The sequence below is a fragment of the Cyprinodon tularosa genome, unplaced genomic scaffold, assembly GCF_016077235.1.
Source record: "Cyprinodon tularosa strain WSP-4 unplaced genomic scaffold, ASM1607723v1 ctg102, whole genome shotgun sequence".
NCBI lineage: Eukaryota > Metazoa > Chordata > Actinopteri > Cyprinodontiformes > Cyprinodontidae > Cyprinodon > Cyprinodon tularosa.
Genome location: NW_024037805.1, coordinates 1161770 through 1180246, shown reverse-complemented (window position 1 = coordinate 1180246; position 18477 = coordinate 1161770). Strand labels below are relative to the sequence as shown.

Below are 18477 nucleotides of genomic sequence, written 5' to 3'. Positions count from 1 at the left end.
CAGCTTGAGTTTCTTTAACTCCGTTGCTCTGATGCTGCTCTAACAGATGATGGCAGAAGAGATCATCAGCTTCCTGAAGTACTACAGTCTGCTCTCTCCCTTCTACTAAAGTAGTGCCTCTGGTTGAGTTTCTTGTCCAGATGAACACCCAGGTATTTATTTTCTTCCACTTCTACTTTATTTCAGAAACAACGTGTCAAGAAAAACTTGATTTACAAATTTACCATGCAAATATTATAATTAATGACAAAAGAAATTGTTATATGGATTATTTGGTGCTTATGTCAGAAAATAAGTATGAAGAAGTGAAACTTATTTAATCATTTAATCCCCTTCACCTTCTTATAAACCAGTGATTCCTAACTGGGAGTACTTGTATCCTTAGTGGTCCAGGAGTGCATTGCAAGAGGTACAACTGTAAAGTGCCTTGAGATGACATGTGTTGTGAATTTGGCGCTATATAAATAAACTGAATTGAATTGAATTACATGAAAATATTTTATTTCCCAGGTAATAAAATAAAATAGGGCTGGGATCGGTTCCGTTTTGTGAGGGCCAAACTAAAGGATAAAACAAGTTTTTTTCAACCTAAAAGTAAGTTTTTCTTATATGTTTGAGTTCAGCTTTGACAATCAAACCAAGCAGAGGAACAAGCTGGGATCAGCTGTTTTCCAACATCAAAACAAGCTCAGGTGTCATGAATATTAAAATAAACAGAGTTAGTCTGGCTATAGAAACATTTTTTATTGTCATTTGAGTGTATATTAAAATAAATTTAGTTTTGTGCAGCTCTCATGACATTTCCATTTCATAAAGTGCATCGAATGTAAACGATGTGGGAGAAAAAACATGATGCAAAAAAATTGCATTGATATGGAAGTTCAGAGCATTAAATATTATTTTTGTTCAGTAATTTGTCCCAAGGGGACAGTTACTCAGAGGAGCTCCAGTTTTAAAAAGGCAGATTTATAGTATGATTTTATTTTGTATTTATTCTGATTTCCTACTAACCTCCAGGCAACATATGTAGGCCTATGTTTTTTTTTTAGTTGGAAGCCAAGAAAATGCTCAAGTTAAAAAGATGAAATAAATACTCTTTATTTCATAATTAGTTATTGCACATTACACTTTAGACCATAAACTCAGCAATACTGCATCAGAGGTTTGAATTGTTCCTGTTTCCTGTGAAATCCTCTCAGGTGTTTTAATTATGATTGTTTTGACACCATAACCAGCCAACCAGCTCTATAACCAGCCAACCAGCTCCATAACCAGCCAACCAGCTCTATAACCAGCCAACCAGCTCCATAACCAGCCAACCAGCTCCATAACCAGCCAACCAGCTCCTCCTGGTGTTTCTGCAGAGGACAGTCATTCTGTCTGGTCCTGGAAGTCCGAGCTGTAAATGCATGCATTGCAAATAAATTTAATAAATAATAATTTATTAAACGCTTTATATTTTAAAGATAATCCCTATAAATGTCTTCATAGTCGCCGCTCCTCCTTAAAGGGGCCCCACCTCTGCTTTAAAGCACTAATTTATGCCAAAACTGGTTTTATTTTTTTATGTTTAAACACGCATTCCTTTCAAATGAGTCCCAACACGGAGATGCGGTGTGTTTTGGTTGAGCAGCATCGTTTCCTGGGCCCCGTTTGTCCCCTGAGGGGGAGAAACCCGGAGGAGGGGCCAATCCCGAACGGAGGCGGGGCCCCACGGTGCTTCGGTTGAGTGGAGAGAAAGTGGGAAGTGGGGAGAGAAAAAAAAAATACCTGAATGGAAGATCTGCAATAAGTAAGTAGTATTTGTGTTGTTTTCCTCTTGCTGTGGGGAAATGTGGCAGAGCTTGCGTGGATGTGGGCCCTTTGTGTCCGCTTCTTTACGCGGAGCGCGGAGGATCGTGTGGCGCTGCGCGCTCCGGTTTCAGCCCCGCAAACAATAGTCTGGAGGACGCGATGGTCGCCCTTTCTCCCGCAGCGCAGCCAACTTTAGGAGCCTCATCTCCACCTATTGTTGTTCTCCGGGGGCCCACTCGGCTCCGGCGGTGATCCGGGGCCAGCAGAGGACCGGATCCGGGTGGATTTGGAGCAGAACGCAGATGCGCCTGGAGGGATGAGCGCGTCTCCTCTGCCTGTAGGCCGAAGGGTTTGAATTTTCCTCCATTCATTTCCAGAGGGCGTCCCGTTCTGGACTCACAGGAAGGGGGGAAAGAAACAAGCAGGCCAAACATTTGGATCATTTGGCTTCAGGACGCCACTAAAGGGGGCCTCGAAGGGCCCTCCATTGTCCCTCTTTCCCTCCCCTCATTTTATTGCTCCCACAACTCTTTATAGAGCTTCACAGTAAGTTCTCCCTTTGTGTGTGAGGATGGTTGCTGAAATGCTGAGGAAGGAGAGAGCAGATAAAAATATCTCTTTATTCTGTTTGTTTAGTTTTGTTACCATGAGGCTGAAATTTAAACAGACAGGATGATGATCTGACGGAGAGAAACAGGCCCATCACTGAGGCATTCACATACACAAATACTTACTCCATCTTCATAGAAACAGAGCTTCCTGTTGAGAAAATGTTTAAAAAAGGGTGAACAGTTCAGTGATGGAATAGGATGTTAACAGATATCCTGAATAATATGGCCAAATATCAAAGTTTTAATCAGTAAAAATGTTATTAAGGGGAAAAAAGAGATAAATATTTGCTAATGTTCATTATATTGTCCAGCTACTAGTGTTAAACTTCTTGTTGCATATTTAAATAATACAAAAAATAAGTTTTCCACACCACTTCATCTTCAGAGAGAACATTAATCCTAATTAATAAAGCCGAAGTAGGTGATGCTAAAGGCAAAAAATCCTAAATAAATATATTCACTGTTCAGAAACTAATTCTAAAATCAGATATGAACAAATATTCATAATCTTGTTGGATTATTTAAACCTTCTTTTCAAATGTTTTATTCTTTTCTGTTTTTCAAAATATAATTATTTATTTAGACATATTGGAAGGTGAGGATTTTACGGAAGATGATTAGGGCCACTGAAAAAATAAAGAAAGGTAACTGATTTTTACATTTTATTTCAGTTTAATATGGGTCAGATATTGAGATTAAAGTTAGAATTCTGAGAAAAAAAACTCAGAAATTCTGAGAAAAAAAAAATCAGAATTCTGAGATTGAAATCAGGATTCTGACTTTTTCCCCATATTAAACTGAAATAAAATTAAAGAATCAGTTAACTTTTAAAAATTTTTTCAGTGGCCCTAATAATCCGCAGGATTTGGCTGCATGTGGGAGGAAAGGTTTCTCTGTTTTAAATCTCTTGCAGAGATGAGATCCATTCCGCCATCATAAATTTACTGACACTCTATGTTTGGATTTGTTTTCATTTGATAATTCCTAAGTACCGCGATGATGAACGTGTTCCTGTTTCACGCTGTGTTAGGATACGATGGTGCAGTGTCTTGGAAAAGACTTAATTCCTTTTAAACTCTTCGATGTGTTGACACATTACACGCTTCAGCGTTTCTGGCAATGATGTCGACAGGCAGAGATTTTTTTTCCTCTTCTCTTTAGAGCTCAGGCTCAATCAGACTAAATCCAGAGAACCAGTGAAGGACTTTGACTGGGCCGTTCCAAAACACATTATGCTTTGATTTAAACTTTATAAACTCAGGGTTGCCGTCTGGCTGGAATTCTTATTTATCAATCATCCATCTTCCCATCAACTCTGATTGCTTTCCTTCGTTATTGGGGAGTTGCGGCCTAGTGGTTAGGGCATAGAGGTTCTGAGCTGGAGCCCCACTCCCACAGACTGCCACTCTGGGTTCCTGAGCAAGACCCTTAAACCCCACACTGCTCCCCGAGCGCTGCACAATGGCAGCCCACTGCTCCCCAAGGGGATGGGTTAAATGCAGAGCTAAATTTCTCCAATATGAGATCAATAAAGTTCAATTATTATTATTATTCCTCCTGCTGATAAAAAGGATACCCACAGCATGACGAGGAACTGATGTGTTCTGGAAGGTTAGTTTTCTCCACATGGAGCGTTTTAATATGTTTAAAAAGGTAATATTTTGGTGTCAGAGCACCTTTTTTTTTTTTACTTTTGCTGTTTTCCACACGGCTTTTACAAGCTTTCTGTGACTTTCTTGCTTCTTCCCACTCCTCCATAATGCCCAGACCATCAAGTCAACAGATTTTCATTGAATTGAGCAGAACCCAATTAAATGTTTAAATGTCTCCTCAATGTTTTCCTCAACTTGTCTGGTGTTCCTTGGTCTTTGTGATGCTGTAATTGAACTTTATTGATCTCACATTGGAGAAATTCACCTCTGCATTTAACCCATCCCCTTGAGGATCATTTGGCTGCCATCATGGGGCTCCCGGGGAGCAGTGTGGGGTTAAGGGTCTTGCTCAGGGACCCAGAATGCAGGCTGTGGGGATCAAACCGGGTACTTGTAACCTTCCAGAGCACAAGCGCTCTGCTCTAATCACTAATCCAACACTCCCCAAGGTAGATGTCTGCCGATCTTTTCCAGCAATCTTATCTGCCTCTGCAAATATCTGAAGATTTCGTGTTGTTGTTGTTGTTCTAAACTTTGATTTATTTTTGACAGCATTTATATTACAAGTTTTTATTGTTTTAAATCTGATTCTTGTCTTTAAGAAAGATAAGATTGAAATATTAAAGGTTTCTTATGATATTATAGCAATTGACAAAAAACGAAACCCTTATCAGTCCGAACTGGAATCAACATTCCAGGCCTTTTAACGATTGCAATCGGTGATTGGTCAGAACCCTGCGGTCGGTGCACCCCTACTATATAAACCTCCACAGAACACCCTGATTTATTTTGATGATAAATTACACAAAAGGTGAACTCTAAGTTTTGTGACTTCTGCTGGAAAATCCACTGGATTTTCTTGAGAGGTATCGCAGTAAAGGGGGCTAGATATCACATGCTGTTTAAAAAACATATATTTTTCTTTATTCTGTGTTTGCACTCCATAACTCTGCTCTGCTCTGAGCTGATCTATCACATCAAGTTTAAATACTTCTGCAAAGCTCTGTTATCTGCTACAAAATGCCTTTATTTTCCAAGATGAATCACTCTGGGAAGAGTAGCCTCGATCCTTCAGGCTGAACCACTTCCTGTCTCTCTCTCTGCATTCATTTAGCAGGGTTTGTAAATAAATGTACCAGGACTCTATTAAAACAAGACCCCAGTGTGGACGTAATCTCACCGTGGGAGCTTTTGACACTCGGCGGCGCACCTGCTGGAGTTTTTTAAACCAGTAAGCTTTAAAACTGACAGCAGCAGTTGGCCACTTTATCTCTGGTTCTCCCTGATGTTATCCCAGGCAGGCGTGGGTGGTGGTCGATAATCTGTGTGTGTGTGTGTGTGTGGCCCTGCTGCCACGCTGATGAGCCTCTTCCTCTGATGGATCCTGGGTGTGTGTACAGGCTTATTATCACAGTTGGCTGTCGAGTGGAGCCGGTCATTTCAGAGATGTCCCGGCTTGCTGTTCCTCCTGACAGCTGCTGGCACAGGGACAGCAGCGCCCTACGTTTGATGACGGCTTGATTACTTTTTGCCTTTGGGGACAAAAGGAGGCAGTAAAAAAAAAAAAAAATGCATCTGTTGAAATGGATTCCACAAATGACAAGTCATGCATTTATTTATGAGGAATTAATTTTACTTGAATAATCATTCAGCAAAAAAAATCACTTGGTTTTCCAGTTAAGAGTCTCTATGGCATACATTGTGTTTTTATTTAAAGGCTTTGCTGATTTTCTGTGTATTGCTTGAGAATTTTCCACCTTTGTTGGCAACGTCTGACATTTACAGCCAGACCTAAATTATATAATCTTCACGTCAAGTTTGGTTTATCTGTAAAACCTCCAGCTACCTCACAGAATCCGTTGATTATAAGCCTAACTGGAAAAGTTGCAGAAAGAAAATGTTTGTGACTTTTTTTGGACAGAGTGACCACAATTTATTCTCTTAGATTCCAGATATTAAGGGAATCTCATCAGCCTTATTAGGCATGTGAGTTTATACTAACTAGAGAGGAATAAAGCCAGATTTACAGCATTTAAAGGTGGCTTTATCTCTGACCTTTAAAAAGTCGTACGGAAGCACATTTAAATGTCAAAACATTCTGGCTTGAACATGTATATAAATGTACTCTTTATCAGATGATATTGTCCTAAAATTAAGAAAATTTCTGTTTTAAAGAAAAAAAATCCTGTCTTAAAATCTGTATTGTTTTTTTTTTAGCTTATTTATCTATGCAGGCCACTTATTTATACGTCAGCTGAAACACCTAAATTCGGCCAATCAACGGTCATCTGTCAATCAAATTTTTTTCGGTCATAGCATCTTGATTCATAAATCGCAGCTAATATACACAACAGTTGAAATAAGAAATAGGAATAATTTCCTTTCCCATTGATTTCCGTCCCAGTGTTCACGGGGATGGACGTCTGTGTCTTCAGCAGGCGTAGAGCTAACAGAACAGGCAGCGTTGCGAGGCAAGGGCTCAAACATGTACGGCTGGAAGCCTTCTACACCAAACCAAGCTTCTGCTGCCCTGGCGTCCTCTTCCACAACATCTTCGTCCTCGCTTTCCTCCTCTAGATAAAAAATGTATGACGGAGGAGACTCATCCACGACCTCCGACTCTAAACTCTCCTCCTCTTGCATGTTTCCTCTGTCCATAGCGTTCCTTCACAGTGTCGTTTCTAAGTCACCAATTTAGTGCTACTTGGTCCCAATGGAATTTCCAATTTTGAACCTACTAGCACTAAGTTGCTAACTGGTTAGCAAGATGCTTCCGACAAACCAGCCACAACCAAACTTGCTTGTGAACCTTCCGTCACAACAATCCCACTCCTTTGATAAACGACTAATCACATTCACTTTATTCACTCGTATAAAGTCGTGCACCATTGGGAGAATTCGGAAATTCAACCGTTGGAACAGCCGCTTCCCTACGACTTTAAAGGTACCAAAGTAGTTAAACAACAGCAGATCAAACTGTATGAATTCAATAATAACGTTGTTATAACTGGTTAAAGTTGTAATCCATGCAGGGCTGAAGCAATTAATCAGATTAAGCCATCTGGCTTTTGAATAATGCTGACAGTACTAACTAGAACTGGACCAGGCATTGTAAACCTTGGTCCCCGCCTGCTTCATGTATTGCGGTGTATTATGATCTTTGCATTTGCTTCTTTTTCCTGGTACCCAAATGCAATATGATGCTGCTGACAATGTTTCTGGATGTTGTTTATTATTACTGGTAGGCTAAAACTGAACTTAAAATAAAATCATTTGATTTGATTTTGATACATCATCAATATCAATGGCAGAGTACTTACTTTTAGTGTCAACGCCTTTGAATCGAAAGATATTTTGCCAAATATGAGATCATATTTTTAGCTGCTCGCTAAGCCCAAAGTGTTATTTGAAAAAACATACAGTCAACTAGTGGCCAGAGAGGGAATTACACCATATTCACCACTGCTATTGCTAAAAATATTGATATAAAGACCCATTGATTTATCAGTAGTTATTTAGTAAACAGACTTATCAAGCAGATTATCTAAATTTTTCCTTACTTCTAATTGAAAAGTAACCCAGTACAACATTGTTTACTTTAACTGGTTAATAAGTAGAACCATCTCTTCCTGCTGGCCTACAGTTAGGCCCCGTCCACACGAAGTCAAACCCTGGCCTAAACGCACAAATTTTTCACCAAACCAGCCTCTCATCTATACGAAGCCGGCGTTTCGGGGGTCTGTAAACGATCTTTTTTTTATTCAGCCTTCAGAGTGGGAAGATTTTGAAACGCTGTTTTCGCGTTTCCATCTTTAAGCTCTAACCGCATTTTTTTTTTACACGCATGCGTCATAGCGTCGCCTACAGTCAGAGGCGCACCTTGTCAACAGGCAAACCAAGCAACTGCTTGGAGCCCCGAGCCGCTGGGGGGCCCCCGAGAGCCAGCTACTGTACACCCGGTAGATAAACAGCAACAGGCGAGCATGAAGTGGCAACGCTATAGTAACTGAGGAGATGCACAACTGCATATAAAAATTCAGATTGGATGGAATGTTGATTGACATTGGCTTTGCCCAGTCAAAATCCAGCCCAGCCCAGGTGGAGGACTTCCCTTAATGAAAATGAACGTGGCCTAGCAAATGGGTGACGTTGTAGGCCTATCGTTCAGTAAATTGGAAAGCAATTACCGTAAATTCTCTAATATTGGCCTGTATTCCATTAGCGGCCGGGACTCTAACATTGGCCGGTCTCGCTGTCAGAGGAGGTAAATAATGGCCGGTCTCTAATACAGGCCGGGGCTATAAACGTTTTTTCTGGGCATACCTCAACATTATACTTGTGGTAGTAACATACAAGTACCACAGCCCTGCGCAGCTGGACGACAGGCCCTGACTGCTGCCCGTCTGCGCGAGGAAGAGAACAGACACGCAGCAGAACATGAGGAGGAGCGCGAGTGATGATGAGATTAAAGGGAGAGATGAAGAGGAGGAGGAAACTGAGGAGGAGGATTAAACAGAATTGGAGGATTTTTTTTTTCTTTTTTACTTCAAACCAAGCGAGACATGGTAACTGTACTTTTTCAATAAATGAACCTAGTGTTTTATAGGTTCAAATAGACACAAAATCTCATTTTTATTCATTCCACTGGTAGTCTGTTTTGCTCAAATAGCAATAGAGGCCTGTCTCTAATTCTGGCCTCTTTCCAATAAAGGCCTGGACCGCGATGCACTTGAGTGAAATAAAGGCTATATTAGAGGATTTACGGTATGTAACTAAGCTGAAGGAAAATGATTCATTTTCCATGTCTCAAGAGAGGCTTTCAGGACTGGCGCTTATTTCCATAGAGTATAGTGTGTGAAGGTCTTTGGATCTGGAGGACTTATGTCTGCATTTGCACAAGCCAAGGCCCGTAAGCAGCAATTCTGGAAGCAGTATAGGACCCTAATAATTTCACTACACTTACTATAGCTACTTTATATTTTGTACAAAGTTTATATTGGGTTTTTAAAGTAATTTACTGTTTTTTTTTTATTTTATTATACATTTATTTTAATTTATTAGTTTATTCTTTACTTTTATTCTTTTATATTTTCCAAAATAACAAGTTTGTTCATGTTTAGAACATTTGGGAAAAAAAAGGTTTTATTTAATACATTTTTCATTGGTGTCAGATTATTTATAGCCTAACATAATGGTGATGAACACTGGTCAGAAGGGCCTCCTAGGATTTTTTGCTTGGGGCCCCCACAGACTCTAGAATCGCCTCTGCCTACAGTATCACAACAACAATGGCGCCGTACTGTGTTGAATGGTTGCTGCTCATGCTACTCACCCTGCTGTCGGGCTTACAACAGAATCTTCTTCTTCTGGAATATCTCCAGGAAGAACAGAGCAATATCGACGACATAGTTCAGCACCTGAATTTGACTGAACCACGAAAATGGACCCGCAGGGCAACCATGTATAAATATTAGTGCACATGCCCAACATTTCGTCGCTTATTTTTTGCTTTGGCACCACAGCGCCACTTACATACATACATTTTGCAGCGTTTTCATGCATTCGTGTGGACGATCACATTTATTTTACGTCTCCGTCTTTACGACAAACGTTCTGGAAAATATAAGCGTTTCGTGTTCGTTTTGACTTTGTGTGGACGGGGGCCTTAGTTGCTTTAGAGATTTGTTGCTCTTAGGGTTTCAATTCTTAAGTTTAAAAGGAGGATACCTTAAGAAATGTAATAGGAGGCCCTCCTTTAGTTTTCAACTCTTTTTTTCATGCCAGGAAATACTTAATGTCATTCTTTCAGCCAGCTTACTGACAGTGCGTAGCAAACACACTGTGTTACTTTTATGAAGCATACAGACGAAGAAAAGTCCGGTTTCTCTTCCTTTTTTTGTAGAATCTCATTAAAAGAACATTCACAGAAATAGAAAATCATTTTGAAGCCTTGTTCTTTTAGAACCTTTGTTTCCTCTGTAACGCTAATTGGCCAATTACTAGTTTTGGTGTGTGCCGTCAGATTCTCCTCACCAGATCTTAACTATGAGGGTTCTGACTAATTTCTCTCATTTAATATATAATCATTTTTTATGGGAGTCTCTAAAACTCCTCTGTTTACTTACAGTAATAAAGTGACTTTGCAGATCCTTTGGTCTGAGAAATAAAGCTGCTCAGCCATGTCACCGAACAGGCCGGAAGCTCTCTGTGGTCGATGTTTAATCTGGGACCACACACACAGCGCTGCAGCGACCTGCTGAGGAAAACTCAGCTTAACCATGAAGTAGTCCTCTGTCTGGCTACCGATGCTTATGCAGGAAGAATGTCAGAGGTGGTCAAAAATATTGAAGAAGGTAAAGCTACATATAGCAACAGTTTGGTGAATTATTGAACGCACCGCTGCTTTCAGACCAACCTATGGGGATGAGCTCAAAGAGGAGTCGCCTTAAGTTCCTTTAACTGGGCCAATGGACAGATGGATGAATAGGAAACCTTATACTTCCCACCATTGGACCACACCTTTTGTAGATGAGGTGCTGTGTTAAATTCTCACTTACATGCATCTAGGAGGCCATGCAAAGGGGCATAAAGGGGGCTTCAGAAACTCCCAGACTAAAAGCATATCACTGAGCTTAGTTGGAGCCCAAGCTAAGTATGGGGATGTTTATTTCTTACATGTCTGGATTTACAGCCTTTTGCTCCAAATAATCCATTTCTTTTTTGTGTGTGTGTCTTCAAACCAGTTTCTTTTGTTGAGCCCTGCCTTTGTTACTTTAGAGCGCATGTAAGCTTAAGACTGGCTCCGGTTACAAAGACAGACCCCACTGCTGAGCTTTCTGCAGCATCTGTGACTCGTTAAAGTGAACAACGGGTCAAATGTGGGTGTTGTGACGCAACGTTTACAGGAAATAGGTTTTTATTCTTCAAAAGGCAGCGTGAATAGACATGGGACCCTTTCAGGGATGTTTATTACACTAAATGTATTATTTTGAGTCGCCTTTTGATTTATCAAGGTATCTGGGAGCTTTCTTTGAAAAAATGCAAAGTCTTATGCGTGCATTAGAATGGGGAAATCGTGGTGTTTCATTAGCAGCAAAGGGTTATTGTAGAAATGGTTATACAATGTGGAATAAGTGATAGTGTTAAGAAAATAAGCAAATAAAGTACTGTATGGTATAGTGTTTTATAATATAAATACTCTGTATCTGAGTAATAAATATTCTAAAGCTGTAGAGATTTTTACAGTAATGGATATGTGCTAAATAACAGCAAAAATAGCAGCAGCATTAAAGCAGCTTTATTGAACTTATTCTTTGAATATTAGTAGCTGTTGCATTTGTTTGGTGGATTATTTATCCTCTTCTGTCTGATGATAACCCTTTATGTTGGATGTTTATGATGAGGTGATTTTTAGGAAATGTCAGGTCAGCTGTAACCAAACTACTGCTAAATATCATTAAGACAAACAGAAGCAAATATTTATTTTAAAATGTTATGACCTTTATCAAACCAAACTGACATCAATGACCAGCTAAAGTAATTTCTTGCATCAATAGGGAAAAGCACAGATTATATATCTTTTTAATATAATCATAAAGTATACTTTTTTAATTATTCTATATCCACCTTCTAATGTCCACAAATCTTTTTCTCTACTTTCAAAAAGGGTCAAACTTTCAAATAAAAGATTGTCTTTGATTATATATTTAATCATCTGATAAAGCTGTACATTTCGCTAAAATTCTACACAAAGAACTTAGACACTGTGTTAAATTAGATTTTGTTTTATTGGCTGAAATATTTTTGGCTTACTGGTTTATTTCCTGACTGCTGGAGATAGGCACCAGCACCCCTCGCGACCCCACTTGGGACAAGCGTGTACAGAAAATGGATGGATGGATGGATGGTTTATTTCCTGCTCTTAATTCCTCAAAACACCACAAAGAAATTAATCTTTTCTCTAGATATTATTTTTAGCAAACAGCATCACATGCTCCCCTAAACTGCAATTGTTCTTCGATAATAGACAAAAACTGGTTAAAGGGAGGAAAAACATATTGTTTATTAAGTTTCAATGTCAAATTTCAATGAAATTGGTATAAAATAATCTAATGTTTTTTATTTATCACATCCTTTCAGTACGCTCTGATTTTAACTAGTCTTAAAAAGATGTTTTGTTTTGCACTCTCTTAGTTTTTTCACACTATGCAAATGACATTCATCTATTCATATTTTTGATCAGAATTATTTCCAAGCAGCCGCATTTGCAATGATGAAATTTATAAATAAAGCTTAATAATCCTCTTTTTTTATGCAGCCTTGTTTAACAACAGGTATGGCAAGCACAGTGGTGAATTATTCTTTAGTTCTTACAGGCTGGGAAAACTCCCGCCTTTCTTTGCTATCGCACTGAAGGGACTTTAAACTATAGGACTGTCATAACATAAAGTTCTTGCCTTTTTAAAAAAAATTTTTTAAAGGTACCATGAATGCAGTACCTGGCCCATTTAAGCATTCAAGTCGATTCAGCATAACATTTGTCTCCCAAAGGGGCAGGTTACTCTCCTCTCTTCCTCAAGGTTCAGTCCTTGGACCCTTTTATATTTTCTTTTTCCATTTTTCCATCAGATAGCATATTTGATCATTGTTTTTTTTGTACTATCACTTCTTTTTCTCTTTTAACGTCTAACCCTGATCACCGACCAGCTCACTGGCAACAGTTTTGTCTTAAACTCCAACATAACTGAGACCATAATTATCCCCTGGCATTGAAACCAATGATCATAACAATCCAGTAGTTGAGGTCTTGATGTAATATTTGATTCTGTGTTTAATTATCACTTGATTTAATATTTCTTCCAGGAAGATCTGCTATTAATATTAGATATCAGTCCTTTATTAGCCAAAAAACTATCAGATTTAATTGGTCAGTGTCTAAAATCTCTGATATTTTCAAGATTATTTCACAACTAATAGAAACACTCTGATTCTGTTAAAGATTTCTACAAATCATTGGTTAATTTTAATGGGTCAGTTGTCTGTTGTTGACCTGTGTTAGTAATATTAATTGATTAAGCCTTTCCTAACAGTCTACAGTATTAAACAAGTGATAAAAGCCGATGTGATTCACGCTAATATTATATCGGGTCAATACCGGTATCGCTCAATTCTCAATATCAGTATTGTATTGAAATGAAAAAGTTGTGTCGGGACATTAATACCATCAAATACATTTTTTTTTTACCTTATACTCTTCATACTGTATTGCATCAGAATCATACTACCGGTATATAGATTTGAACATTGGCTCCCAGTAGAGTTTAGGATCCGTTTTAAAATGTGTTTATTAAAGCTTTGTGGGTTTGTAAGCATGATTTCAGAAGATGCTCCCTACCCCCTCATTATAAGCACTGCTACTTTAGGCTTTGAATTTCTTTTGTAGCTTTTAAATAACAATAAAAAAAACCAATGGGGGGGGGGGGGCTTTTACTCTGTGGCACCTAGACGATGAAATGGTTTCCCATTAGAGATAAACATCATGTTTGTGGGCTACAGTTATCTACCTTTGGCTATCTGATGCAGGAATTCCAGATGTTTACTAGTAAATATGCTGCTGGCATCTTTATGTTTCGCTGCTTTGACTCAAAGCCAAAGCTTCTGCAATAATGACCTAATTATTGTTTTCTGCAGCCTGCTGGAGAAACATTAATCCCGGACATGGGTGTTACTTCAACCAATGTTTCTGCCTCTGTGAGAGAGACTACCTTTTAGTTGAGCCTCCCTTTAATTACTAGAAGAATGTTTATATTGTTAATCTGTCATCTGTTTTACAGCAGATGTGTGGTGATGTGGTTTCTCAGGGAATCGCATGCATATTTACTGTGTGACTTATTTTACTTTTCATGTCGAGATGTGCTCAGTTTATCAATGGTAGAAATGGTAAACTATCCTAAAGGGGTTCAGCAGCATAGCAGGGTTAAATCTTGGCTGTATTACATTTAGTTTGTCACGAATTTGGCGGCTTTCATGCGGTCACGGAGATATTGCATTCACATTCTTTGTCTTTAGTCTCCTTTTAAAGCACAACATGACCCATCTCCTTCCTCATCCATTGCTGGAGATAAAAGCCGATCATTACACTCGAGGAGGAGGCTGTTAGTCATTTGAGTTTTGTGGTCAGGTGTTGAGGTTTTCTTCAGTGGGCCAGCATTTCAGGACTGCCTCTGGTCTGGTGAAGGATTCCAGTCCGGAATGAGGATTTCTGCCCATTTAGTGGAAGACTGGGAGACCTTCAGGCATCCTAAATACACATTTGGTTGGCAGGGAAAATAGCAAGACTGATGGAAAGGAGAAACCTCGCCAAACGGAGTCAGGACTTGGTCGCAGCTTATGACCCATCCGCTTCTCACAGAGTCCAATCAAAGGCAGCGAGACAGGCCTTCCCTTTCTCAATTAACCACCATGTGACAGCCTGACATCCATCAAGCCAGCACGCTTATTTTGGAGGTCTTCTTCCAGTGTGGAGAACAGACTGACAGAGGCCGGCGTGAGGTCAGGTCTCCACGACAACTGACAGCCTCCGCCTTTTCATCTGAGCACCCTGTTTCATCCCCATGGCAGCGGAGAGGCCCCGTTTCCCAGGAGAGGAGGGCCGTCAGGGAGGGAATGTGAGCCCGAGCGAGGGTGGGAGAGGGCAAACAAGTTTAGTGCAAACACCGTAATCCAATATGGCTGCCATTGTGACGCAGCTAACAGAGGCTAAAGCTCACAACTTGGAGAGGAGATACAGTCGTGTAATGATTAACCTCAGCAGAGACCTGGAGGACAGGATATGCGCACTTGTGGGGAAACCAGAACCCGGGTTCAGGGGGTTAATGGGCGTAAGTGTCCGTGGAGCCAAAGGCCTCAGTCTGCCGGGTTGAGAGCTGTGATTCTCACTACGGATGAGAAACACAGACTCTTAAAGGTCATTTCACATCGGAGACGCATCATAAAACAGGCTTTGTTTCTGATCTAACCTCCCAAAATCGGATATTTAAGCCGTACCCTACTGGGCCGTACTTTACTGGTTTGAGGTTTTACATCTTCATGCATATTTGTTGTTAAATTTCAAAAGGATTTATTAGGAATTAACAAATTTTAAAATTTCTTAAAGTCTAAAAACTAGTTTTAAGACAGAAAATTATTTCCCTGAAGGGTGAGACTTTTTCTTTAATACAAGATTGACTTTATTGATCTCACTATGGACTAATTCCCATTTCAAGGAAGCTCTTAGTAAGACATAAGTCGGCTGCAGATAATTAGGTAATATGCAGTCAAAGAAAAAAATGGTAAATGTGCGAAAGGCGTCATTATAGGCAGCGCAGCAGATATTTTTTCTTTGCACTAAGCATAAAGCATAAGCATGTCTGTGTTTCCCTCCAGGGTTTCAGTTTTTTTCCAGGATCTTTAAAGCTGGCTTTTCCAGAGTCCATTAATGCAGGACGTAACCTTTCTGCAAAAAGTTCTATCTTCTACTATCGTGCATGGATCTGCATGCTAGCTGCCACTCTCTCTTCCTTTCTGTGTGGGAACAAACCCACTCAGCTGTGGAAAGACATCCACTTTCTTAGTGTTGTTCAATGTGTTGAGACTAAAAGAGAGTGCTTCTGCAATTAAAGAGTTGTGTTCTTTTAATTGTGAATGTATTGTAAATAGGGGGAGTATTGGCATGTGTGTTACGATACGTTGGTCACAATTACGATGTTATGATATTGCAGTATTATTATATATTGTGATATTTTACCCAGCTATCAAAATGGAATGTAAAGATAAAAAAGCAGGTGCTGTATATGTTCAGAATCCATGCTGTTTGGAGTTTCAGTCAGTCCACGTTTTCCACTATGAGTACCTCAACTACAGTAATGTTTCTGCGCCACATGGCAAAAGGGCTCCACAGCTCTATCTACCAATGAGGGGGCAGAGGTAGCCTATTTCCCCTCATTATTTTAGATTGAAAGTTTTGTTGTTTTTTTTGTTTTAAATCAACACTAGGAGCTGAAAGATCGACATAATGGCAGCCGAAAATCATGATATTGTCTGCGAATCGGTTTTGTTTACAATTCAATTCAGTTTCTTTATATAGCACCAATTCACAACACATGTCATCTCAAGGCCCTTTACAGAGACAATTCATCCAGATTATCCAGTCAAATTGATTCAAAGTTTTCAATCTTAGGAAAACTAGCTGATTGCATCGATTAATTGACTCGAAGGCAATCCCTCACACTAAGAATGCTTGTAGTGACAGTGGAGAGGAAAAACTCCCTTTAACAGGAAGAAACCTCCAGCAGAACCAGAGTCGATGTGAGCGGCCATCTGCCGAGGCCCCTTAAACACACCCCTGATTGTAAATGCAGTAAATTTTTTAATAGGCAGAAAGTTAGAGGGTGGTCGTTTTTTAGCTGGATTTGTGTAGATCATTATTATTTTGCAAATGTATTCATCTGTCAATATTTTTTTTTCTTCAATGAATTGATTAATAATCAGATTGCTAAAGGTTCCTTTAAAAAGACTTTTTACGAAATGAAACCAGGTGAAACTAAATCTTTTCCACTTGAGGAGTTCTGGATAGAGCGTATAGAAAGACGAAAAAGTTTTTTTTTAATCTTAAATGCAAAATGTTTACATTTACATGAGGTGGGTTGCTGTGTCAGCTAAAGACACATTTTAGAATCTCTAAACTCCAGTTAGCAATTAATAGATAACTAAATAAGTCAGTAAAAGTATTTTTCTTTGAATTGGCCTTTACGTGCCTGTCTTCTCTGATTCATTAGTTTATTCAGCAGCAGGGCCTTCAGATCACCTTAAGCACATGCATGGCCACTCCCTCAGTTTGCTATTAATTGTTAATGTTTGTTTGAATTGTTAATGTTTCCTTTTGTTCAACTTGAAACTTGTGAAACGTTTGCATGATAATGTAGAAAGTGAGATCATATCAGACTCCAGAGTGGTACCTAAATAATCGTCATCTGCCTTAAAAACTCTTATATTGGTTGATTTAACACTTTTTTCTTGTTATTTTTTTCAGGTCTCAACTACTTCATCTCTCCCCGCTGTGACTTTCCTACCCATCATCCTTTTCCCGATCCCCTTTCCTCCTCTCTGTAGCCTCCCCCCTGCTCTCCCACCTCCCCTCTTTTTCACCACTCATCTGCATCAGCTTCCAAGATAGATTCCCTCAGGAGCAAGGTTGATCTGCTCAAGCTGCCGTTGGCTCTCTCCACCAAGTCTATCTCTGAGCGCAAGAGCCAGCTGGGAGGAGCCGGCGAGAGGCGCAGCACGGGTGGAGGAGGCGGGGCTCGTACAGCCCGCTCACCGCCGACCCGAGACATGGACAACGAGTCACAGTACTCGGGCTACTCGTACAAGTCGTCTCACTCCCGAAGCTCCAGAAAGCACAGGTGGGTGAAAGAAGTCAAATATTGAGAACTACTCAGATGTGTTTTTATTTAGTTCTTCTGGTCAAATTTAGGGAAAAACAACCCCCAAAATACGCAGTTTGGTTAAAAGATTATTTATATGAAGAAGCAGGACTTTTTGATCCAAATATAAATATTTAATCTGAATTAATTAAAGATAAACTGCAGACCAAATGAATGTGGATCAAAACTCGTGTGTTTCCAGCTTATTTATTTTCATTACACTGTCACTAGTACAGAGCAACAAAATGAACTCCCTGCATTTAACCCATCCCCTTGGGGAGCAGTGGGTTGCCATTGTGCGTTGCCCAGGTAGCAGTGTGGGTTTTGCTCAGGGACCCAGAGTGGCAGGATTCAAAGCTCTATGCCGTCACCAAAAAGGCCGGACTCCCCCATTAAAAAATTGGGAGAGGCAGCCTAGATGTTACGTCATTTATTGCTCTTTTTTGCTCTTCGAATAGAATAAACAAGGTCTCGCTTTATAGCTTAAACAGTTTTTTTCTGCACAATACCTTTCCTATTACCCAACTGGTATTTATAGTTTCTTAATACAAGGTAAATCCGTTGAATAATTTGTATGGGAGCTCTTTTGCCCGGCTGTGTTTCCTGGACGGGGCCGCCTGTGAAGCTGGTTTACAGTTACCTTTTGTATCTCTGCTTCTGTCTCCTTGAACCCCAGTTGGCCTCGGCAGATGGCCGCTCACACTGAGCCTGGTTCTGCTGGAGGTTTCTTCCTGTTAAAAGGGAGTTTTTCCTCTCTGGGTGCAGTAAAGATAACTGGAGAAATGTCGAAGGTAGTGGTCATAAAGGTTCAGTCATGCTGCATATTGTAGGTGCTTCCCTGCTGCCACAGACCTGACTTAAAGGAATGGGTGATTAACCGACTCCTGCAGCACTCCATCGCTGCTGAGGAGGTAATCCAATCATGTATAACAGGTCTGCTGGAGCAGAAAAGTCCTG

General features: G+C 39.9%; 1 protein-coding gene across 2 annotated transcripts in view; it reads left to right on the top strand.

Annotated features, from left to right (window-relative positions):
- The first annotated feature begins 1645 nt into the window (after positions 1 to 1645).
- The window catches only part of LOC119779705 (vang-like protein 2), a 30209-nt gene continuing 13377 nt past the window's right edge, over positions 1646 to 18477 (top strand). Inside the window, exons 1-2 of one of the 2 annotated variants that reach the window (XM_038279470.1) lie at positions 1646 to 1792; positions 17127 to 17499. In XM_038279470.1, the coding sequence (XP_038135398.1) occupies positions 17429 to 17499 (71 nt within the window). In that variant the 5' untranslated portion in view covers positions 1646 to 1792; positions 17127 to 17428. Of the gene's footprint in view, positions 1793 to 2147; positions 2341 to 17126; positions 17500 to 18477 lie in introns of those variants that run through there. The other variant, XM_038279480.1, reaches the window with a different exon arrangement.